We start from the raw sequence: 25,607 nt of genomic DNA on the forward strand, positions 1-25,607 counted from the left end.
GATGTGGCCCGCGGGCCGGGAGTTTGACACCTATGCTTTACAGTAACTGTGCTTGCGATAGCATGAAATCAATTTCAGAGTTTAACAGCGCCAATTAGCGGTAGAGAAAAAGTTAGCTATAAGGTTGGTGTAATACCAAACAGGGCTTAGGTTAGGAGAAACGCTGTAATACACTTTACAATTGCCCTGTGCTTTTATTATAACGAAGCGAGGCAAAAATAAAACAATCATTGTAGGCTTTACGGCTTGCATTCAATAAAGTATGGAAAGTAAACGTGAATTTCTTGCTTTGATAGAACTATTCAGACTATCTTGAAGTTGTTATGGTGATTTTCTATTGTTGATATAAAAACGCGTCGTTATTTATAGGCCTATAAACAATACTAGAAACATAGGTCCATAATACAAAATTTTAACCCAGATTAAAGAAACCAGAGGCAAAGTCACTATAAGGTCCAGCCCAAAGTTTATTTTAAACCTTTAGTGCATAATGCATATGCAACACGGTTAACTGTCATTTGGCTTTCATAAAGCTCAGATTCCAAAACTATTGATTGTTTATAAAACCCCAAGAAGGGAAATCCAGATGAGATCACAAAACAGCTAACTTAGGCCTAATTACGTAAACAAAGTTTAAGAGCTTGTCCACTCTTTCCACATACCAAGTTTCATAAATAAGTGTTAATAAGACGGATATCGATGCTTTAATTGTGCTCTTATCTTTTGGATATTCACCAGAACTAAAGATGCACATCATATCATGATATCACAAATAGATATTCATTAAAAATATGATATTCCCAGCTTATTTATAAACTATATAACTATTCTATATAAGGTGGTTCTATCAAAGAACGAGTACACTGTATATAGACCGCGAGCATTCAAAGCGTGATTTGGCTGGCTATTAACATTAAAAAATTCTAGAAATGTGAAGTTCACGAAAGATCCCTGTTAAAAAGACGCAAAATTTTACTAAATCTTTGTAAGAATATTCTGCGTCAGCTAGCTGTTGTTCGTATTCTGTTTCTTTCATCCTTGTAAATCATGGTTTCAGGTAAATTGTATCCATGTAACTTATTAGTTATATGAAGCTAGTATAGTTAAATGGACTCGCTAAATTGCGTAACTATACCGTGTGCAAGGTTATAACTGCATAACTTATTATCGCTGCCTGCAGACAATCGGATGTAATTGACCTTTCCGAAGAGGGCATTTAAACCATTTGTACTTTTTTGTCTGCATATGACTCTACTGGTCAAACTTCATGTGACGTCATCGTTCATCACCTATATCTAATCACAGCTTGCTTTTATTGGTGATAACATATGGGCTGGACTCGTAGGCCACTATAAAAACGTTGAAAGACAAATTTTGTCATCATTCATCTTTCGCCTCCTCAGCAAGCAAGCAAGTCGATCAAAAGTTAGTAGTGAAGAAATCCCCGCCTTGCAGTTGGCATTTGTTAGTGTTTTTTTTTTTATAAAAATTAGCAAGTGGTTACTGGCTAGAAGAAAAACTACATTGAGTTCATTTGCAAATTACAACGAACTCATAAAATTTATTTTCAAATTCGCTAGAATTTATTCTTATTCGAGTTCAATATTAAATCTCATCTGTGGTACTCGTTGTTATATTCTGAGTCATGGAGGATGCATACGCGAAAGCCTCCGCTCAAGTTTTGAAATATTTCGACGTTACTGCTAACCAAGGTCTCAGTGAAGAACAAGTCAAGTCTAATCGGGCCAAATATGGACCAAATGGTAAGAGTTTATGCAAATTCGATAGGTCTAAATGCTGCTTTTGTGTTGTTGCTTATTATCTCCTGGTACTCTATAACGGATACTGTTTTCATTCAACAAACACACATTATTGCAGAGTTGCCTGCGGAAGAAGGTGAGGAGACTTCAAAAAATCTTGACGTTTGGTTTTGAAATTTGCTTATTTTTTTGTAAAACGTATAAAATGATAACCTAATTGATATAACCATCGTATATCCTGGTAAAATATGTTAATACATATTAATTTTAGGCAAGTCGTTGTGGCAAATGATTGTTGAGCAATTTGAAGACTTACTTGTCCGAATTTTGCTTCTTGCCGCTATTATTTCATTCGTAAGTAGCCAGTATGGAAATAATCTTACTCGGCCAAAATATTTATGTTTATGAGTATAATGTTTATTTCAACGTTTCTTCCTTAAAGGTGCTGGCACTTTTTGAAGACGGCGAAGAAACTATAACTGCATTTGTAGAGCCTTTGGTCATTCTTTTGATTTTGATCGCCAATTCCGTTATTGGAATATGGCAGGTGACATAACACGTCTTCTCAAAATATTAATATTTATCAAATAACTTGAAGTAAAATAGTAATAATTTAAAGATGACCAGCGCCATAATTGCCACACAATATATTAATTACATACTCATCGTAGGAACGAAATGCAGAAAGTGCTATCGAAGCTCTCAAAGAATACGAACCAGAAATGGGAAAAGTTATGCGACAAGATCGCGCCATTGTGCAAAGAATATTGGCAAAAAACATTGTGCCTGGAGACATCGTGGAAGTATCAGGTTTGACGCAAAAGCTATATTTTTTTATAAAAGTGGTCATTTCTGCATCTATAACCTTTTTCATTGCTTTATGTTAATTATTTTGTAGTTGGTGACAAAGTACCGGCAGATATCCGAATCATCGCCATTCACTCAACGACACTTCGCGTGGATCAAGCTATACTTACTGGTTGATATATGCACAATCATAAATATAGGATATCTTGATTATAAAGATACGGTAACTTTTCGCATCTCATTATATTAAAATGAAGTTTCATACTTTCCTCAGGTGAAAGTGTGAGTGTGATCAAGCACACTGACGCAGTACCGGATCCAAGAGCTGTCAATCAAGACAAAAAGAACATGTTGTTTTCGGTAAGTATCTGGTTACAATAGAAATAATGAAGAAAGTAATCCCGAAAAATAATTGTTGATACTCTTTGCTGTGATTTCTTGTTTGTCCAATTGTTGCCTAGGGCACAAATATTGCATCAGGAAAAGCGACAGGTATCGTGGTAGGCACTGGCACCAACACTGAAATTGGTAAAATTCGAGACCAGATGGCTGAAACTGAGGCTGAGAAAACGCCTCTCCAGCAAAAACTTGATGAGTTTGGTCAACAACTTTCAAAGGTACTTTTAAAGTGTACGATTGACCGATTGACCGATTGACGAGTGGTTCTATTGTGACGTTGTTTTTGTAACTTTCATGAAACCTGTCAAACTAATTTTATGATTGAAGATTATCACTGTCATATGCATTGCTGTTTGGGCAATTAATATCGGACATTTCAATGATCCCATTCACGGAGGCTCTTGGTTTAAGGGAGCAATTTATTACTTTAAGGTAAGTCTATGCTAATCTGCATTTTGAAAGTCTGAGTTATATTAACTTTAAAACATAATATAAGATTGTCACCTTATATTCCGTTTAAATATTTAACTTAATCAAGTTACACTTGAAGAACATGGCAAAACATAATACTGGTGTCTTTATATTGATGAATTTACGTTACACTACCGTTACAGATCGCTGTTGCTCTAGCCGTCGCTGCCATCCCTGAAGGACTTCCCGCAGTCATCACCACTTGTCTTGCTCTCGGAACAAGCAGGATGGCAAAGAAGAACTCAATTGTTCGAAGTCTTCCATCAGTTGAAACTTTGGGTTGCACGTCTGTGATTTGTTCAGATAAGACCGGAACCTTGACCACTAATCAAATGTCTGTTTGCAGAGTAAGTAGCACGTAACAGCACGTAACAATTAGTAGCTCATGAACATCGCACAAAAATTATGTTACTTATCTGACCAGCCTGTTCATACAATTAGATGTTTGTTGTGGACAAAGTCATGACCGACGGCGCAACATTCCACGAGTTCGAAATATCTGGATCAACTTACGAACCTGTTGGTGACGTGACCAAGGACGGCAGAAAAATCCGATGCGGCGATTATGACGCACTTACTGAGCTTGCCACAATCTGTGCTCTTTGCAACGATTCTTCTCTGGATTACAACGAGGTAAAAGTTTAACCACTAGCCTAATATCAAAAAGTACTGGTACATTCCCAACATAATTATAACCAACTTACTCGCGTCAAAAAGAATTGTGATTTGTTGTCTTAAAAAATGTTAACAGAGCAAAGGCGTGTATGAAAAAGTCGGTGAAGCAACGGAAACTGCACTTACTGTTCTTTGCGAGAAAATGAACGTTTTTAACACGGACGTGAGCAAACTAACCAAGTCCCAAAGATCTCATCCCTGTAACAGTGTAAGTTTCCGTCAACGAGTTAGAAGTCGCGTATACCGTTCTTATTTATATACCATTTGTTACTGTATGAAGATGTTTTGAATAGCAAAATTTCACAGGTTATTAAGACCATGATGAAGAAAGAATTCACACTCGAGTTCTCACGTGACAGAAAATCAATGAGCGCTTTTTGTCGTCCCACTGCCCCGTCTTCTATTGGACCTAAAATGTTTGTAAAAGGAGCACCAGAAGGTTTGCAGTCGTTTTTGCATATTCAGTAAGATAAAGATAAAGTTGTGCCCCATACTTGATTCCAAACGTCAGGGATGAAAAACCATAGTTTTTGATACCTTGTACCAACAGCTCCAATAAAAGTAAATGGTTCATAACATAAACAGTTCCTTTTTCTTAACCGCCTTTTATCTTTGATATTATGTCTATACCCAGCACCAACGTTCTTTCACCTTGGGTAGTGGTGAGACAAAATTGGATAAAAACGCAACCAAGGGTGCTTTTTCGATATCAACCTGGTCTAACTACAGTAAAAATGATTGTTTTGCAGGAGTCTTGGACCGATGTACACATGTTCGCATTGGAAAACAAAGAGTTCGCATGACTCCTGAGATCAAGACAGAAATCCAAGCACTTGTCAAAGAATATGGAACTGGCCGTGACACATTGAGATGTTTGGCTCTTGGAACTATTGACACACCACCAAGTCCGTCCCAAATGGATTTGGGCGATTCCACTAAATTTATTGAATACGAGGTAAATTTTGAACACAGAAAATCTTTACGTTAATGGTGTACTTTAATAAAATTTGTGTACCTAAAAAATTGAGCTAATGATCTGTTATGTCAAGCACAAAATGTTTGTTATAGACTGGAATTACTTTTGTTGGCATTGTGGGTATGCTTGATCCACCACGTATGGAAGTTTTTCAAGCAGTCCAGGACTGTAGAAATGCCGGTATTCGTGTCATTGTCATTACCGGTGATAACAAAGCCACAGCAGAAGCAATTTGTCGACGAATTGGTGTGTTTGGCGAAACAGAAAATGTTACCGGTAAGAAAAGTATCTTCATTGATTTACAATAGTCACTATAAAGCAATGGCTTAAAAATTACGAATTGTTTTGCAAATTTAGGAATGTCATTCACTGGCCGTGAGTTTGATGACCTCTCTCGCGCTGAACAATTCCAAGCTTGTCTTCATGCAAGATTGTTTGCCCGCGTTGAGCCAGCACACAAGAGTAAAATTGTAGAGTATTTGCAAGCCAATGGTGATGTAACAGCAATGGTGAGTAGGAGAAATTTGCATGAAATTTTTAAACGAAAATAGATTATAAAAGAATAAAAAATACTTCACCACCGGGTTCACGCTTTTAGACTGGTGATGGCGTAAATGATGCTCCAGCTTTAAAAAAATCCGAGATTGGTATTGCGATGGGAAGTGGAACTGCCGTTGCTAAGAGCGCTTCAGACATGGTGCTTGCTGATGACAACTTCACTTCTATTGTCGCTGCTGTTGAAGAAGGTCGTGCGATTTACAACAACATGAAGCAATTTATTCGTTATCTCATCTCTTCTAATATCGGCGAAGTGGTTTGGTAATGGCTTTGTTCAATGCAATTCATGAGTCAATTCATTCACAATTTTTTCTACAGTAGATTTTGTGAATAACTATTCTTTGTATAGGTTATACGTTTATGTTTAGCATCTTTCTGGCTGCCGCGCTTGGCGTTCCTGAGGCTCTCATCCCTGTCCAGCTGTTGTGGGTCAACCTTGTCACCGATGGTCTTCCTGCTACTGCCCTCAGCTTCAACCCTGCCGACCTCGATATCATGCGTAAGGCTCCACGCTCCACCAAAGATTCACTCATAAGTCCATGGTTGATGCTGCGTTATTGTGCCGTAGGAGGTAATCCTTTGGTTGCAATACTACTTTTAAATGACAAAAATTTTAAAATGATTCTGCAATTTTTCTTTAACCCCAGGGTATGTGGGCATTGCTACAGTTAGTGCTTCCCTTTGGTGGTTTTTGAGCGCTCCAAATGGTCCACAGATGTCATGGTGGCAAGTGGTATGTGCAATGATGTTAGATCGCATCACGTTTTTCAATTAATCCAACAATTAATCTTTCTTCAGACCCACTTTATGTCGTGCCAAACGCAGCCGGAGTATTTCGAAGGAATATCTTGCAAGATCTTTGAGGACCCTCATCCTATGACAATGGCACTTTCAGTGTTAGTGTTCATCGAACTTTGCAATGCACTTAACAGGTATATATTCCGGTTAAACGTTATTATAACTATTTACAATCAATGTTCAACTTATGATCATACATGCTTATGTTTATCAACGGTATTTTTCATTAAATAAATGTAATGCCTTAACTTAGTATTTCTGAAAACCAATCCATCTTTCGAATGCCGCCATGGACAAATCTTTGGTTGATTGGAGCCATTCTTCTTTCTCTTGCACTCCACTTCATGATCTTATATGTCGACCCACTTCCAGTAGGTTATCTGACTTTATTATTGAATTATGCTATATTCTAAGAGCAAATGTGCTGTGATTTCTATTTGTTTTTGGCGTTAATATTTAACTAGAATTATAACTTATATATATAAGTGCGTGCAGGTTATCTGCAAGTTTAGGTAATATGTATCTCTTTACAGGTTGTGTTTCAAATTTGCCCTCTTGACTTCACCGAATGGTTGATGGTTCTTGAAATATCACTTCCAGTTATTTTACTGGATGAAGGACTGAAATGGATTGCGCGAAATTACATCGAAGGTATGTTTTACTCTAAACATGCAAACAGCATTGAAGCAGAAGCAAAGTTGAACCAAAACTTTTCCTTTTGCAGTATAAACAAAGTTAAGTGCCAGAAACCTTTATGAAACAACGTTTATTTTATAGGATCGGACGTGGATTGCAAAGTGGAATAGGCGATAGAAGATTTTCTTACAAATACACTAAAGGCTTATGTTATACTATCTTTAACTTATCTGAATAATAAGTGATTTATTTATTTCCTATAGTTTAGTTTGTTGTGTGCTCTATTTGTGTTGGTTAAAGATACGTAAACCATGGTTTATATTACGGTATTCACCACTGTGTCTAGGCAAAATGGAGCTCAAAATACAATGTTGTAGGTTGCATCACTTGTATGAGTTTTTTCAGTTTGTGATTACAAACGAAATGAGAGTTGTATTACAATCTGCATTTCTTTTAATTACTACAAAAGAACCGCGTCCCACTGAAATGTAAAAGTGATACAGACAAGAAGCATTTAAGTATAAACACCTTTAAGCTCTATCTGTTTACTCTTTTTTCTCTCAAAAAGTCTCTTGTCTTACTTTTGATGACGTTTTTCTGACTCTTTGATAATGCTACGGTAATGTCTTCTGCACCGAAATGAAATTGATGAACACTTTTATCGAATAAAATTAATCTGACCGCAAAGGAATGAAGCTGTATTTATTGTTTCGGTAGTGCAGTAATGCTAGTTTTCACAAAACTGCGCAAACACAACCGAATTGTTTAACGTTTTTATTTTTAACTTACGTTTATCGATAAGCGCAGTCATCTATGTCGATTCTCGAGTCGCAAATCTAATCCAGAAATTGTCTTCTGAAGGCTCTTGTCCAGTCAAATTGTTTGGTGAAAATGATTCAATTCAAGTCGAGTCATTTGGTAAAAAGTTTTCAGTCAATAGGCTAAATCAGGCCCGGCCAACCCGCGGCTCTTTGCCCGGTATTATGCGGCTCTTTCGTTCATATTGAACCTCCGAAAGAGAGCACATTTTACCCATTTTAGGCAGAGAAATAATACTGAAAAGTAATCTCTACTGGCTAATGTTCAATTGATATTTGCTAAATAATGACTGATTACATCAGATTTCGACCCAGAATAAAGATGATGAAACTGAAACAATATCTGATGCAGTATTATGACGTAATAAAAAAAAGCGTCATAAATCATAATGTGTATGATGTGGCTCTTTGCGGTTAACACAGTAAGAAGTGAGGCTCTTAGTCTCTGCCTGGTTGGCCACCCCTGGGCTAAATTAAGTTACAAAGCCAAAACAGAAAAAAGTTAGTTCACATTTTGTGTCAAAAAGAATTGTTTTTGTTATGTGATAAAGACGACTTTCATTTTAGTAGCGGTTTAAACGGCACCGACAAATACTACATGTTATTATTAGGGCGATTCTTCATTGACCTAAACAACTTAAAAAATTGACTTTATAAAAAGAAATTGACTTTATTAACTTTGAATCGCCCTAATTATTATACAAACTCTCTATCCGAATCAACGCATACACCTAAACTTTTGATGTTATTAAATTTATGTTAGGAAGAATTAGGAAGGGTTTAGGACCATATAGTGAAGGAGTATAGCCTAGAAATCTTATGGTTAAGTGTTTACGGCGCTTGTCTGTAGTAATGGGTAGTCACTTTAGATATCACGTTGTGAAGTTCTTGAAAAAATGTTCTTACTACCACCCAAGGTGAAGTAACATGCGTCTACGCATAATGCCCAAAGCAAAAAACAATTGGGAGAAAGGAACTGTTCACCATACATCTACTTTCATTACTGCCGTTGGCTTAAGTCAAAGAGAATCATAATTTCTCTTCCCGACGCTTGGAGTCAAGTATGGGACCTATGTTAAACGCAACGCGACGCCAGACGCCAGATCATAGTCACGAGACTCATGTTATGACAGAGCCCAGACCAAAATAATAGGATAAAAGAGATTGGAAAAGAAGATCTGAAGAGACCCTTTTGGCATATGAAGGTATCTTAACTTAATTTAGCTGTTGAATTATCTGACTCTATTGTTGCTTGCGGTTAGAATATTCTAACCTTTGTCGGCCGGAAGGTTTTGATATTACAACAGAAATCACTGACAAGAAAAGGTTTTTATTATAGGTGCTGTACACTTTGTCAATGTTACGAATAACCAAGAACATAAGTAATACTATTGCTTATAATATGTCTGTTGAGTTGCAATCACCATGGGTATAGCTTGGACAAATCATCTGTTGATTTCAATGATTCACTCGGCTAACTCTGCTCGCTGGTAGAAGTGCGAGCTTATATAACGTGAAAGCGATGGGAGTTAAAATGTTCGCCATGAAAAGCGCTGCGAGTCGTAGCAGGTACAATGGGTAAAAACAATGTTTTGACAATGCGAGATACAGATAGCTAAAGCTGACACATTGAAACAGAGATTAATAATAATCAGTGTTTAGGTTAAGAAGCGGGAATTTCCAATAAAAACTTCTTATCAGCATAGATGTTGAAAAACAACCTGGGAAAGTACTAAAAGGAGTGCTCACACGAATTTATTCAGAGCAAGTTTCCAAATATCAATCTCCAGTCGAAGTGTTTATCAAAAATCAAATTCATAAACTTCATTCAATAACTAGAAAACACTTTTCCAAGAAATGATGTAATGATATTGAAAAACACCACCCAGGCCGCTGCAGATCATAGTAGCGCCGGCAAAAGCTATTCCTGATCAAAATCCAACCATGGCCGTGGTTTACACAACTGTTATATTGGTTTGTTGGACCTTAACTGCGTTTGATGAAAAAAATTGTTACAGCCACAAAAAAATGTGACACTTAGGTTGCCTTTAAATATAGGCACAGTAGGCCAAGAAACTATTACACCTTGTCGTACCAACTGGCCTAGCGAAATTTCAAGAATCATCAACGGAATTACCATAACAATTACCGATAGCCAATAGGGCAGGAAAAACGCATCTGTTGAATATTACACAACACATTGGTTAAATAAAAACAATAAAAATGTTTACAATTTAAAAAAGCATGATTTTGTACCAGCCACCACCATACTTGAAGCAAAGATAAGGAAACGTTCAAATATTTCCCAAGCCGATGCACACTCCTGCGCTTGATAGATTAAAATCCCAGCGTTTACGCCAAGTCTGATGTGGTTTGTCGTTCAAAGAGTTCTTCCCCATTTTCGACGTTGAATCAATTAGATGAATATTCTACGCTTAAAGTGATAAAAGTCTTACAATAAAAGTCTTATTCGAACTAAAAATAGCTGTATAGGAAGTACAAAATACACTGCTCCTCATGAAAATAGTATCTCTAGAAACGCCTTTTTTCTTCATTGGCCCCCCTATTGGGCCCACTTAGGAAACCAGCCGTGGCGACCTGCAACGCACTCGGTGACCTAGGATTTAAAAATCACTGATTTAGCTTAACAAACATTTGCTAAGCAACTGTGCACAAAATTATAAAATTTCAAAAATCAAAACAAATATTAATTTATAAAACCACCCCTTTTCTCAGTGTTTATCAACTTAACAACCATTATCTTATCTTACAGAGTGACCATTTAACCGTGAGTTAATCACGCAGCCCATAGTTGAAGATAGGTGGTTAGGTTAGGAGAATGGGCATGCAAAAAGTCGATTTAAGCTCTTTATAGTTTCATTGAAGTTAGATTTAAACTAAAAGGTACTTTTGGGTTAGGCTTAAATTACTATGTTATAACATTTAAATTAGGTTAACAAGGAACTGTAAAAAATAGCTTTGATTGTACGATTTTTTTTCGGTGAACTGGTGACACGTCTTATTTTATCGTTAACTGGCAGCTATATTAGCATGCAACCTTGTCGTCACATCTATAATCTATATACAAAAGCACTTTCTATTAAAAAGGATTTGTTTAATTTTTATCGCTTGTTCTGCTTTGTCAAGATCCATGTTCGGAGGTGGGAGTCAGCCGGTTCGCATCGATTCGTGCGAACCGGTTCTTGAATTTACTGACCTCTGGAAACAGGTTGTTAACAAGCGTATGTATATGCCTATGTTTCACATCGAGCACTGTATTCCTGCGGCTAATAATATGCTATTAATAGCCCTAATAATTTAATTATCATAACGTTACAACTTACAAGCACGCGTGTTTACAACGCATTGTGCAGTGACCATACAGTAGAACTCGCATATAACCTCATATAAAACGGATCCATTCATCGGTGCAAAGAAATCGATTGTTGACAGTACAATTGCTATTGTCACAGAAGAAAGTGTGCGTTATTCTTCACACTCGATTCGATAGATTCGATAGATTCGATAGATTCGATAGATTCGATAGATTCGATAGATTCGATAGATTCGATAGATTCGATAGATTCGATAGATTCGATAGATTCGATAGATTCGATAGATTCGATAGATTCGATAGATTCGATAGATTCGATAGATTCGATAGATTCGATAGATTCGATAGATTCGATAGATTCGATAGATTCGATAGATTCGATAGATTCGATAGAGCCTGCGCGGTGTGCCGAGGGTCTTTCGTATGTAACGGATAATCGCGTATATCAATCATGTATATCGCGTATGATATATATATATTGGCCCCGGGTTAATATGGCATGCTGCTAGCGAGAGAACCGGATGTTAAAATATTTGAATCCCATCGCTTTCCATGTTGCTGTAGCATTTCTGTCGTAAATTATATGTTGCTTGCAAACATGAATTCATATCTTCTGGAAAACCAGAAAGCAGAAGATCACATTTCTACTCAGAAAATATTTCGTCGTTACTTTTTACACTGATGCTTTTGGCTTTACTACAATACATTCAGAAAGCTCATGTGGTATGTTTTACAGCGTTTCTATCACGTCCCAAAGCGTTAATAAACAGCAACATCTACCTCGAATTATAGGCTACTCATATTCTAACTTTTTTATTCTGAGCAATAAAATTTAAAGTAAATAAACCCAATGAACCAAAAAACTTTACACGATTGTGGTTTGCTCATTAACTTGCTTATTTGTCTTTGTTACCAAACTATCGTCAGCTTTGTTTAGAAGATGTTATCCATCCTTATGTGCCTTTATGTTGCAGATGATTAATTATATCGGCGTCCTGGTTACTTGTACATTTTTGAGAAATAAATTCTACAGCCATGGAATAATTTTATCTGCGTATAAGTAACAGACGAATAAAACACTTCGCAGATAACCAATGTCACGTTTACATTAAATAACCGAGAAACTGGTAATTAGCCTTGGTACGCTTTGGTTCTTGTAGTAGAACTGCTACAGGAATATGCGGATTTGCTCTCACATTGATAAATTTACAATCAATCTACAATAAAGATTTCAGGTTTGTGTTGCTTTAGCAACCAATAGGCTACTGTTAATTTCTGTATCATTTCTTAGTATTCTGTTAAAATGATTTGCGGTCTGCTTAAAACTTTCTTCATTGACGTAATAACCTTGTTTTCGTAAACCAGGAAACAGTTTTATGAAATATTCCATTTATTGCCTACTATCCACTTCCCGATTTTCCTTCTTCCAGGACAACTTATTTTTGTTGAAGTGAATCAGTATATCATACAAGCTGAATAAGCTTTAGAGTTTAGAGCAGTGGTTCCCAGTACTATGACACTTTATCGAAAGACACTTTATCGAACGACACTTTATCGAACGACAGTTAATCGAACCGACAGATGATCGAACGACACTTTATCGAACCGACAGCCGATCGAACGACACTTTATCGAACCGACAGTTGATCAAACCGACAGTTGATCGAACGACACTTTATCGAACCGAAAGTTCAAGCAAGATTTTTGCGTGTTTCTCAAACATTGAGACAATAAGCCATCGTGATGTGCGGTCTTTGTAATGGTGTACATTAATGAATTGTGATGTATATATCATAAAGTTGACGATTTATATTTTATATCTATATTTTATATTTGTATCATAAAGTGTACGATTTCGCATGGCGGCCGGCCCGCCCACATATTAATAAGATTTCACAAGAATACGCACGAGAATCACTAAGTACGAGATTGTCTGTACAGTAGACTAGAGTAGTAGCATTGAAGGATGGCACAATGCGTTCAGCAAGCGTGTCTCAATATCCCATCCGACGCTTCGCAGACTCGTCAAAAAAATTAAGCGGGAACCAGGTTCCAACGAAATGTTAATTGAGCAATTGAGTGCTGGAATTGATGGCCCACCTCGGAAGAGGCGCTACGACGCTGTCAACCAACGGCTGAAGAGCATAGTCGAAAATTATGACTCAACGAATATTGACATAAAAAGTTATCTTCGAGCAATTGCACACAACTTGTAATTAAATGAATGCGATTGAAATGTGCACTTCGTCAGTTGTCGTGCTTTTAACAGTGCATGTTGTCAGTTCTTTTAATAAATTGTGGTTCTTTTAACCCTATCCTAACCAGGCTCGCGAGTTTACTAAAAAAACTAGGTGTGGCCGACCCCGCACACACATTTGCAATCGTTAATTACTAGAAAACTATGCGTCGTAGACTGATGAGATTTTTACAGGTTAGTAGAAACATCAACTGGCTTCCTGTATACATCATAATTGTAAAACTAAAGAAAGTGAATTTAGTGTAAATTAGGTATTTCTAAAAGTGACACATTTCTAGAAATTTTTCTTGTTACGCCGCGCCCCCGCTGTGAGAAGAGAACGAAAGAGAATAGTTAGTCAAGTTATTGGTGCGTAAATGAGTAATACGCTTCAATGCGGAGAGAGAGAAAAATTATATAAATATCACTGTATCTCAAAAATTACAAAATCCAACTTTATCAAACAAACATGGACAGATAGCTGAACATTTTTTATAAAAAGTCACCAAATTTCAATTTTCTACAGCAAACAATGCAACTGTAAGCCACGTTTTGCTATGACTGTGTGCGGGAGAAGCAACAGTCGATTCGATCAACTGTCGCTTTGATCAACTGTCGGTTCGATAAAGTGTCGTTTGATCAACTGTCGGTTCGATCATCTGTCGTTTCGATCAGCTGTCGTTCGATTAAGTGTCGTTCGATAAACTGTCGTTCGATTAAGTGTCGTTCGATAAAGTGTCTTTCGATTAGGTGTCGGGTCACGGTGGTTCCCAACTGCGGCTCCAAGGTAGCTTTCTTGCGGCTCTCATTGACCCTCAAAAAAATAAAAAATCTATTTATAATATTTAGGGCAATTATTTTTTGACTTGACAAAAATTGGTCAAAATTTATAGCGTTAGTTCAAAATTGTTTATATATTTTTCATTTTACATCTTACAGCTACACCCTGTAGCCTACTTTATACTGTTGTGAATCATAAACCGCCTCCTGAATCCTAAACCACAATTGCGCCTCACTTTGACAAAGTTGTTAAAACTCAAAGCCAATGCCAAGTTGGACATTAAATTGATTTGTGTTATTTTTCTTGTTAGTGTTGCTATTCGTTGGTACATGCTTTCATGCTTTAAAATTTTCATGTGTTTTCATGCGGCTCCATAAGTACTCTGAAGTTTGAAATTCGGCCCCGACAACAAAAAAGGTTGGGAATCACTGGTTTAGAGCAGTGTTTCTCAACCCCGAGTCCACGGACTCATTTGAGTCCGCGTAAGATTTTTCTGAGTCCGCAAGCCCATTAATTTACTGTATATAATTAAATCGTGACGCGACACCTTATCGAAAGACACTTTATCGAACGACACTTAATCGAACGACACTTTATCGAAAGACACTTAATCGAACGACACCTGATCGAAACGACACCTGATCGAAACGACAGTTGATCGAACGACACTTTATCGAACCGAAAGTTGATCAAACGACACTTTATCGAACCGACAGTTAATCAAAACGACAGTTGATCGAACGACACTTTATCGAACCGACAGTTCAAGCAAGATTTTTGCGTGTTTCTCAAACATTGAAACAATGGGTCATTGTGATGTTCAGCTATCTGTCCATGTTTGTTTGATAAAGTTGGATTTTGTAATTTTTGAGATATTGTGATATTTATATAATTTTGCTCTTTCTCCGCATTGAAACGTATTACTCATTTACGCACCAATAACTTGACTAACTATTCTTTTTCGTTCTCTTTTCACAGCGGGGGCGCGGCGTAACAAGAAGAATTTATAGAAATGTGTCACTTTTAGAAATACCTAATTTACACTAAATTCACTTTCTTTAGTTTTACAATTATGATGTATACAGGAAGCCAGTTGATGTTTCTACTAACCTGTAATAATCTCATCGTCTACGACGCATAGGTTTCTAGTAATTAACGATTGCAAATGTGTGTGCGGGGTTGGCCACACCTAGTTTTTTTAGTAAACTCGCGAGCCTGGTTAGGATAGGGTTAAAAGATCCACAATTTATTGAAACAACTGACGATATGCACTGTTAAAAAAACGACAATTTATTAAAAGAACTGACAACATGCACTGTTAAAAGCACGACAACTGACGAAGTGCACATTTCAATCGCATTCATTTAATTACAAGTTGTGTGCAATTGCTCGAAGATAACTTTTTATGTCCATATTTGTTGAGTCATAGTTTTCAACTATGCTCTTCAGCCGTTGGTTGACAGCGTCGTAGCGCTTCTTCCGAGGTGGGCCATCGATTCCAGCACTCAATTGCTCAATTAACATTTCGTTGGAACCTTGTTCCCGCTTAATTTTTTTGACGAGTCTTCGAAGCGTCGGATGGGATAATGAGACACGCTTGCTGAACGCATTGTGCCATCCTTCAATGCTATTATTCGTTCTTGGAAGGAAGCGGAATTGGCCATTGGCCAAAATGGAAAAGGCAGCCGAGAATTTCTGCCCGAGGGAAGCTGGAAGAAAGAGCATTATATGCTGCCATTTCAAAGTCTATTGTTACGGTTTCTGGGGCTATTCCTGGTCGCTGTTGTTCCAATAAACAAAAGATGCGATTGTACACAGCTTCAGATTTGTTCTCGGTAATGGTGTATACGAGTGGCATCGTGCGATTTTCATCGACCAGCGCGTGTATCGTGTACAGCTGGTATCCAAGTGGGGCAACATCAAATGTACCGTCACAAAACCAATTAGCGCAGTTGTTCAGTATATCCAGATTCTTTTGAGATGCAAACATATAGAATTCGTTCTCATCGTCTTCCTCGATAACGAAGGCTTCTCCCCTCGGTGTATTAGCTGAGCGTGATCTTAGCTTGCTTTTCGTGAATTTCATTGTTGAAAATATTTGTTCACATGTGTACGTGCTACCAAGCATCGAAGCCATTTATTTTGCGCTGTCGGTCAAGCTGGGATAAAGACTACTTTCAAGAAGCTACTTTGTGTAAAAGTCAGGCAGCGACATGCCCCTTGCTATAAAATTTTGCCTTCAATTCCTTACTCTTTGTATCTATAATGACTAGTCTAGTCTACTGTACAGACAATCTCGTACTTAGTAATTCTCGTGCGTATTCTTGTGATATCTTATTAATATGTGGGCGGGCCGGCCGCCATGCGAAATCGTACACTTTATGATACAAATATAAAATATAGATATAAAATATAAATCGTCAACTTTATGATATATACATCACAATTCATTAATGCACACCATTACAAAGACCGCACATCACAATGGCTCATTGTTTCAATGTTTGAGAAACACGCAAAAATCTTGCTTGAACTGTCGGTTCGATAAAGTGTCGTTCGATCAACTGTCGTTTTGATTAACTGTCGGTTCGATAAAGTGTCGTTCGATCAGCTGTCGTTTCGATAAAGTGTCGTTCGATCAACTGTCGGCTCGATTAACTGTCGTTCGATAAAGTGTCTTTCGATCAGCTGTCGTTTCGATCAGGTGTCGTTCGATAAAGTGTCTTTCGATAAAGTGTCTTTCGATAAGGTGTCGTAGTACCAATTAAATTAGGCATAGGTCATAATTTTCGCGACGGCTTTTCGCCTCAAAAAGTAGAGGTCGCAAGAGATAGTTTTTTCTCCTTTTAAAAAGAGTGCTCAAGTGTCAGCGCCTTTTTTGTTTCTTTCCATCTCCCGCAATGCGATTTCACCTGCGCACGTCACACCAGGTTATGCTCGCAAATGTCTGTGCATAGTAAGCCAGATTAGGCATTGTTGGTGGCGAAAAGTTAAAATATTTTAAAACTTAATGTAATATCTAGTCATGGCAAAACGAAAGCAGGTGTTTGCATATAATGATGATTAATTGACGCTTGGATTTACTTCGGTCGAGGTAAATGGTGAAGTTAGGCCACAGTGTGTGTTGTGCTTAAAAGTCTTAGCACACAGCTGAAGCAAAACTTCGTGGACACCTAGAAGCAAACCGGGAGCACGACATATGGCCGCGGGAAAGTGGCCGCGAACAAACTCACCGGGGTCAACTGAACGTGACGTAAATTGACCGCAGACAAACTGACTGTGACATAAACTGGCCGGCGATCAAATTAACCGTCGATAAATTGGCCGGCGATCAAATTAACCGGCGACAAATTGGCCGTCAAAAGGTCAAAATTTTAAACTCGGTAGTATATGATATGTAAAGTAAATATTTGTTTGTAACTATTTCCTTTGTTTTTAACAAAATTGTTTTTTATTTCAATACACATTGAAACGTTTATTGAAATAAACAGAAGTGACTAGATAGTGAATTAGAATTTTGACCTTTTGACGGCCAATTTGTCGTCGGTTAATTTGATCGCCGGCCAATTTATCGACGGTTAATTTGATCGCCGGCCAGTTTATGTCACAGTCAGTTTGTCTGCGGTCAATTTACGTCACGTTCAGTTGACCCCGGTGAGTTTGTTCGCGGCCACTTTCCCGCGGCCATATGTCGTGGAACCAAGCAAACCATGAAAATTTCGTCAACAAGCCTCGATCTTGATGTGTTTAAAGAAAAAGAATATCAGGTAAAGAGAAGTCGCTTTGATCACCCAACCGCTTGGGGAAGATTAGTTTACTCTCACAACAAAGCAGTGCGCGCTTCTTTCTCTGCTGCTTGGATAATTGCTCGAGAAATCGACAAGCGCTTCCGTGCGAAGGCAGACAAGACTGCATGCAAATGCAAATCAAGCGTAAAACAGGGATCACGACATATGGCCGTGAACAAACTCGCCGGCCACAACTGGTTGTGGACAACTGACCGGCAACAAATTGGCCGGCGATCAAATTAACCGGCGACAAATTGGCCGTCAAAAGGTCAATTGAGATACTTTTGCAGACTAGATGCCGACACTTTTAGAATAAAACTGATTTTTAAGGTCTGAAAATGGCAGAAGTAATCTCACAAAGAGGTAAGAAAAAATTAGTTTACAACCATTACATTTTCTGGAGAGATGGACAAAGTTCAGACGGGAAAACTGCATTCTGGAGATGCAGTAATTACCACAAGAGTTTTTGTAAGGCACGTCTCCATACTGTAGATGGCTTAGTCACGAAAGAGTTGCACGAACACAGTCACCTACAAGAAGAGAGACATGTTCAAGTGGCCAAACTACTTACGGTCGTCAAGGAACGCGCTGGACAACGCTAACGATACGTCCACACCAGCAAATATCATATCTGACGCGACAGTGGGATTGCCAGGTGCCGTCAGAGCGCATATTGTGGGAAAAAATATGAAAAGATCAATACAACGAACACGACTTAGGACTGTTGCAGCACCTGCAAATCCACGGAACTGCACAGATTTAGAAATACCTGACTCGTACAAACATATTCTTTTAGATGAGCAAACCGTGACATATTAGATTTTCTCAGAGGCATCGCCCACAACCTACAATTTGCGCAATAAACTTGCTTATTTGTCAAATAACAGTTTGTGTAAATTTTAGTGCCCTTATTATGTAGTGTCATATGTGTTTTGCAGTGAACGTCTTTTAATGTTGTTACTCGTATTTCTCGTATTTCCGGAAATATTTCTGTTAATTTCAATAAATGTTTTAATGTGTATTGAAATAAAAAAAAATTTTGTTAAAAACAAAGGAAATAGTTACAAACAAATATTTACATATCATATACTACCATCAACTTAAACACAATAATTCAGCACTTGCACGGTCAATTTACCTCCCGGTCAATTTTCATTCCGGTCAGTCTGTTCCCGGTTAGTTTGTTCGCGGTCAATTTACATCACAGTCAGTTTGTTCGCGGTCAATTTACGTCACGTTCAGTTGACCCCGGTGAGTTTGTTCGCGGTCACTTTCCCGCGGCCATATGTCGTGGAACCCGTAAAACAACGTAACATGTACTTGCGTGAAGCTGGATTTTCAACATTGGCTATGGTTAAAACCAAGTACCGGAATGAACTTTAACCAGAAGACGATATCAGATGTGCGTTGACGACTATAATTCCTGATTCCGACAAACTTGTGAAACAAGTTCAGGGACAAGGTTCTCACTGAGACAGGTTGAGCAAAGGTCGTAATTTTCAAGGTTCTCATTGAGATTTACATTGCAAATGTGCCCAATAAAATAATGCTTCTGCTTTTTTGTGTGTTGTGTTACTGTTTAAGTGTTGAACTAACTTATTTTTTATTCTTATTACCTGAGTCCGCGAATACTTGTGCTAATGGAAAATAGTCCGTGGGCTAAAAAGGTTGAGAAACACTGGTTTAGAGTGTTGATCGCTGGACTGGAGCCGCTTGAAAATGTTATTTTATGTTTTCTTCTGCGTATATTTTGGCCGTGTTTGAGGAAACCTAATCAGCATGGTTCACGATAAAACATGGGGTCTGAAGTATTGTACCAGCAAACAGATAACGCATCGTGATTAAAATGAATACATAGAGATCGTGTAGCTATTGGAAAGAAACGTTTTTGACTTTTGAATGAAGATCTGTACCTGAGTGAAATCGTTACAATCCGATGCGTAAAACGCTAGCACTTTAAAAAAGAATCAAAGCTGGTCAAAAAATTCCATCGTTATGTATTCAGACAGGTACATGGACAAGATTTTTGGATAAACCCTTTTATTTGCAACAGAAAACGACCACTCCTCTCTCAATGATCAACATGAATAAGACTTATTTGGGTTCCTGGGCTACAGCTTAGGCGTAAGAATGCTTGAAAAGATAAGTAAAACGTGCAAAGTTATAAAGCTACAACAACACACGCACAAATCCGACGAAAACGATTAAAACATATTTTAAAATGAACTAGGCAATAAAACCTGAATAAAACATAAGAGTGAGCACATTGATAGTTCTGTCACACAATTACTGTATAATGTTCATGTAATGAAGGTTTTTAACCAAAAACTTTTGTCACACTGTTGTTTTTATTGTAGTGGAGTAGAGGATTTTCCCGGTGAATAGACGTATTTTCGAGTTTCCAATAAAACAGCTGATAAAAAAGCGTTGATAAACAATATTGTCAATTTCGATTCTTTACTGTTTAAAAATGTCAGCTTTTTGTTTCAAAACATAATCAAAAACTTTAAACAAATCTCGGACGGGTGCCTCAACGTGATTGAGGCCCTATGATAGGCTTTAGTAGATTACTTAGCGTAATGATGAATCCGGCACTGTTAAGGTCGTAAATTCTAATTTGAATTTAACTTTACAAACATTCTTGTTCAAAATAAAAATCAAAGGTCAGTCATCGTCATTACGTCACATCTCCTTCACAGTCAAGCCCACTTGATAGGATTCTGTTGTCATAATCTGTCGTCTATAACAGTGTTTCTCAACCCCGAGTCCACGGACTCATTTGAGTCCGCGTAAGATTTTTGTGAGTCCGCAAGCCCATTAATTTACTGTATACAATTAAATTAGGCATAGGTCATAATTTTCGCGACGGCTTTTCGCCTCAAAAAGTAGGGGTCGCAAGAGATAATTTTTTCTCCTTTTAAAAAGAGTTACCAAGTTTCAGCGCCTTTTTTGTTTCTTTCCTTCTCCCGCAATGCGATTTCACCTGCGCACGTCACACCAGGTTATGCTCGCAAATGTCTGTGCATAGTAAGCCAGATTAGGCATTGTTGGTGGCGAAAAGTTAAAATATTTTAAAACTTAATGTAATATCTAGTCATGGCAAAACGAAAGCAGGTGTTTGCATATAATGATGATTAATTGACGCTTGGATTTACTTCGGTCGAGGTAAATGGTGAAGTTAGGCCACAGTGTGTGTTGTGCTTAAAAGTCTTAGCACACAGCTGAAGCAAAACTTCGTGGACACCTAGAAGCAAACCATGAAAAATTCGTCAACAAGCCTCGATCTTGATGTGTTTAAAGAAAAAGAATATCAGGTAAAGAGAAGTCGCTTTGATCACCCAACCGCTTGGGGAAGATTAGTTTACTCTCACAACAAAGCAGTGCGCGCTTCTTTCTCTGCTGCTTGGATAATTGCTCGAGAAATCGACAAGCGCTTCCGTGCGAAGGCAGACAAGAATGCATGCAAATGCAAATCAAGCGTAAAACAGGATTGTGTAAAGCTGGATTTTCAACATTGGCTATGGTTAAAACCAAGTACCGGAATGAACTTTAACCAGAAGACGATATCAGATGTGCGTTGACGACTATAATTCCTGATTCCGACAAACTTGTGAAACAAGTTCAGGGACAAGGTTCTCACTGAGACAGGTTGAGCAAAGGTCGTAATTTTCAAGGTTCTCATTGAGATTTACATTGCAAATGTGCCCAATAAAATAATGCTTCTGCTTTTTTGTGTGTTGTGTTACTGTTTAAGTGTTGAACTAACTTATTTTTTATTCTTATTACCTGAGTCCGCGAATACTTGTGCTAATGGAAAATAGTCCGTGGGCTAAAAAGGTTGAGAAACACTGGTTTAGAGTGTTGATCGCTGGACTGGAGCCGCTTGAAAATGTTATTTTATGTTTTCTTCTGCGTATATTTTGGCCGTGTTTGAGGAAACCTAATCAGCATGGTTCACGATAAAACATGGGGTCTGAAGTATTGTACCAGCAAACAGATAACGCATCGTGATTAAAATGAATACATAGAGATCGTGTAGCTATTGGAAAGAAACGTTTTTGACTTTTGAATGAAGATCTGTACCTGAGTGAAATCGTTACAATCCGATGCGTAAAACGCTAGCACTTTAAAAAAGAATCAAAGCAGGTCAAAAAATTCCATCGTTATGTATTCAGACAGGTATATGGACAAGATTTTTGGATAATCCCTTTTATTTGCAACAGAAAACGACCACTCCTCTCTCAATGATCAACATGAATAAGACTTATTTGGGTTCCTGGGCTACAGCTTAGGCGTAAGAATGCTTGAAAAGATAAGTAAAACGTGCAAAGTTATAAAGCTACAACAACACACGCACAAATCCGACGAAAACGATTAAAACATATTTTAAAATGAACTAGGCAATAAAACCTGAATAAAACATAAGAGTGAGCACATTGATAGTTCTGTCACACAATTACTGTATAATGTTCATGTAATGAAGGTTTTTAACCAAAAACTTTTGTCACACTGTTGTTTTTACTGTAGTGGAGTAGAGGATTTTCCCGGTGAATAGACGTATTTTCGAGTTTCCAATAAAACAGCTGATAAAAAAGCGTTTATAAACAATATTGTCAATTTCGATTCTTTACTGTTTAAATATGTCAGCTTTTTGTTTCAAAACACAATCAAAAACTTTAAACAAATCTCGGACGGGGGCCTCAACGTGATTGAGGCCTTATGATAGGCTTTAGTAGATTACTTAGCGTAATGATGAATCCGGCACTGTTAAGGTCGTAAATTCTAATTTGAATTTAACTTTACAAACATTCTTGTTCAAAATAAAAATCAAAGGTCAGTCATCGTCATTACGTCACATCTCCTTCACAGTCAAGCCCACTTGATAGGATTCTGTTGTTATAATCTGTCGTCTATAACAGTACATTACCGTCTCTCTCTTATTTCTCACGCAGTGTTGGTCCTGGGTGCTTTTGTTCATTCAAAAACGATTTCATAAAAAAGCTTCCCTCAGCAAAGCTCCCTTTTGTCTGTAACCAACTAAATATTTGAGTTTCATATTTACTTATTTACTTTCACTTAAGAAAAGCTATAGCAACGAAGAAAAAGTGTTTTTATGAAAGTGGAAGCATATTGTATTTACTGAAATTCAGAAGTTCAAGTACCAAAGTAAAGCATATACGGTGCATTTTTGTTGATCTTTTCTATATATATTTGTTCGGCAAGAAGTGATAATGAACGTAAGTATAATTAGTTAACAGCATATTATTCTTTTATTTGATTTATCAGGATAATTGTTTTCTATTTTGATTAAATTTGTCAATTTGTTGTCAGCAAAGAAAAAATTAGCGATGTGTTGAAATTAAACAGGAATAACGGATAGCTAAATATAGCTTTGCGTTGCAGTTAGCTGGCAGGCTATATAGCGGCTAAATCCTTTGGACCAATTACGACCGGTTTCAACGATTCAAACAATATTCTTGACCATTTTTGTTTGATACCCATAAACTCTAACAAAGAGAACGGGGTTTGTTTCAATAACAGAGTAATGTCATCAGTGGAATAAGTTCAAAATGGTTTAAATGGCTAGTTTTTCATGATTTTATTTTCGTTATGACAGTTTTTCATGGAATTAACAAGGAGGCCCTTAACTATTTTAACAAGATTTTTCAGCCAAGTCTAGCTGTGAGATTAAATACAATACAATGTACCACCAATTTACTGAACTAAACTAAGGGACTTAATAAAACCTTTTATTCCAGACCACGCACATTATAACTACTCAACCTGCTGTTTTGTCTACGACTGTTGTGACGCAACAACCAACGGCAAAGATGTGGAGTACAGGACTGTGTGATTGCTTTCAGGACATTAAAAGTTGTAAGATCTTTTACTTGCATCCATCGACTGTCGCATTGGTTATTCTTATTCATGTTGATTTATTTGCATGTACACTAAATTTCTATGAAAACTATTGCAGTTATAGAGTTATTGCACGTTTGTCGTTACTCTGAGTTTCCTATTCAAACCTTGGTAGGAAAAAGAAATTTTTCTTTATTATACCAAACTTTAGTTGTAAGAAGCACCACATTTTTCCACGAAAATATAATGAGTAAAAACGATAAAATGAATTTAAAGTTTTTAAACAAATCGACATAACTTTATATTCATGTCCCACTTATTTCTTGTAACAAAATTTCTAATGCATTCTTTCTTAGGATGAAGTAATTTGCTATAAACATACCTGCTGCTGATCGTGCATTAAATCATGAGTTATTTAATGCAGGTTGCTGTTCCTTTTGGTTCGGAAACTTTTACTATTCTTGCCTTGCTCGACGAATGGGGGAGCATTGTTGTGTTGGATGCTCTGGTTATGGAGGAGGTTGTGTTCCCGGCGGACACTTGGCTATGAGATCGCGTTTCAGAGCAACACATGGAATTCAGGTCTTGTGACAGAGTTTATTGAGATAAAATTTCTATACGTCTATTGACTGGAGTTAGAAAAAATTAAGCTTTTTGGTAAGTGGTGGACTAGTCTTTCTTTTAGTAAACTCATAGAAGTGGTTCCATGAGAAACTTCAATGGATTTTTCTTTTTCATAAAATCTGGGCAATTAACTGTAACGAGAATTTTTTTTTATTTCCGAAAATGCCCTCCTATAAATCCATAGTATAGCGGATAAAAGCATACTTTACAAAACAGAATGACATTTACTGTTTATGTATTTTTGCAGGGAAGCATTTGCAACGATTGCTGCGAAATTTCTTGTTGTCTTCCTTGCGCCATGTGCCAGCTGTCACGGGAAATGGATCACTACGGTTACGCTCCCGAAACCTGTTGTTAATAAGGTTATCTCTATTTCGAGCACGACAACTTACCCTGTAGTTCACTTCATGTGTTGTAGTTCATGCATAAAGCTTTCTATAACTGTAACTTTGCACTCTCCAACCAACATACTGCACTGTTTAGATTGTAAGAGGAAAATGTAAGAATGTAGCCTACATGTGTACAAAACAGAATCACATGCATAGAATTTTTATAAGAAGATTTCGGGTTGAAGCGTATAGTAACTTAGGCTTTAGTTTTATGTCCATTGACTCTACCGCTTCTAACAATATTTCTAACAGTTTAGTAGCCTACCCCATTCACCAGCTGTTCTTTTAACAATGTTGCTATTTTAATTCATTATTGGGTAGTGCACGTTTGTTCTGTCGTACGTCATTATGATGTGTCTGTAGGTGCTGTACACTTTCTCAATATTACGCATAACCAAGAACATAGTAACACCACTGATTATAAGATGTCTGTTGAGTTGCAATCACCATGACTAGAGTAGACAGCTCATCTGTTCGTTTCGGTAATTTTCTCTATCTTCCTCTGCTCGCTGGTAGAAGTGCGAGATTATAAAACGTGAAGCGATGGGAGTGAAAATGTTTGACAAGAAAAACGCAGCATTTCAGAATACCTGCAGCGAGGAGAAAAATGTGTTGGCAATGGGAGATACATGGAGTTAAAGCTGACACGTAGATAAGAAAATCAGTATAAAGTTAAGAAGCGAATATTTCCAATAAAA

The 25,607-nt window shown here is 37.4% G+C and overlaps 2 protein-coding genes across 2 annotated transcripts; both read left to right on the forward strand.

Moving 5' to 3' along the window:
* Positions 1 to 1,558: 1,558 nt before the first annotated feature.
* LOC143462883 (sarcoplasmic/endoplasmic reticulum calcium ATPase 1-like) lies at positions 1,559 to 7,463 on the forward strand. Its single transcript, XM_076961188.1, has 23 exons — positions 1,559 to 1,763; positions 1,879 to 1,896; positions 2,032 to 2,114; positions 2,203 to 2,307; positions 2,432 to 2,570; positions 2,659 to 2,739; positions 2,842 to 2,927; positions 3,029 to 3,184; positions 3,294 to 3,398; positions 3,581 to 3,784; positions 3,879 to 4,070; positions 4,189 to 4,320; positions 4,419 to 4,551; positions 4,862 to 5,067; positions 5,181 to 5,364; positions 5,446 to 5,597; positions 5,687 to 5,907; positions 6,015 to 6,217; positions 6,294 to 6,379; positions 6,445 to 6,578; positions 6,698 to 6,815; positions 6,978 to 7,095; positions 7,222 to 7,463. Exons 1-23 carry the CDS (start codon positions 1,646 to 1,648, stop codon positions 7,248 to 7,250), a joined length of 3,003 nt encoding a protein of 1,000 aa, XP_076817303.1. The 5' UTR covers positions 1,559 to 1,645; the 3' UTR covers positions 7,251 to 7,463.
* A 13,577-nt stretch (positions 7,464 to 21,040) lies between these two features.
* Positions 21,041 to 25,314, forward strand: LOC143463004 (placenta-specific gene 8 protein-like). Its single transcript, XM_076961352.1, has 4 exons — positions 21,041 to 23,274; positions 23,797 to 23,914; positions 24,321 to 24,478; positions 24,768 to 25,314. The coding sequence occupies exons 1-4, from the start codon at positions 23,269 to 23,271 to the stop codon at positions 24,876 to 24,878; spliced, it is 393 nt and encodes a 130-aa protein (XP_076817467.1). The 5' UTR covers positions 21,041 to 23,268; the 3' UTR covers positions 24,879 to 25,314.
* The last annotated feature ends 293 nt before the right edge of the window (positions 25,315 to 25,607 follow it).

Source organism: Clavelina lepadiformis, chromosome 6, assembly GCF_947623445.1.
Source record: "Clavelina lepadiformis chromosome 6, kaClaLepa1.1, whole genome shotgun sequence".
In the NCBI taxonomy this organism is placed as follows: Eukaryota; Metazoa; Chordata; class Ascidiacea; order Aplousobranchia; family Clavelinidae; genus Clavelina; species Clavelina lepadiformis.

What these genes read in the sequence shown, in the direction of transcription:
- LOC143462883 (XM_076961188.1), top strand. Translation starts at nt 1,646, where the DNA reads ATGGAGGATGCATACGCGAAAGCCTCCGCTCAAGTTTTGAAATATTTC. An exon ending in CTTTGCAATGCACTTAACAG is followed by an intron (nt 6,579 to 6,697) that starts GTATATATTCCG and finishes GCCTTAACTTAG; the next exon opens with TATTTCTGAAAACCAATCCA. An exon ending in TATATGTCGACCCACTTCCA is followed by an intron (nt 6,816 to 6,977) that starts GTAGGTTATCTG and finishes ATCTCTTTACAG; the next exon opens with GTTGTGTTTCAAATTTGCCC.
- LOC143463004 (XM_076961352.1), top strand. An exon ending in CTTTCAGGACATTAAAAGTT is followed by an intron (nt 23,915 to 24,320) that starts GTAAGATCTTTT and finishes TATTTAATGCAG; the next exon opens with GTTGCTGTTCCTTTTGGTTC. An exon ending in GAGCAACACATGGAATTCAG is followed by an intron (nt 24,479 to 24,767) that starts GTCTTGTGACAG and finishes GTATTTTTGCAG; the next exon opens with GGAAGCATTTGCAACGATTG.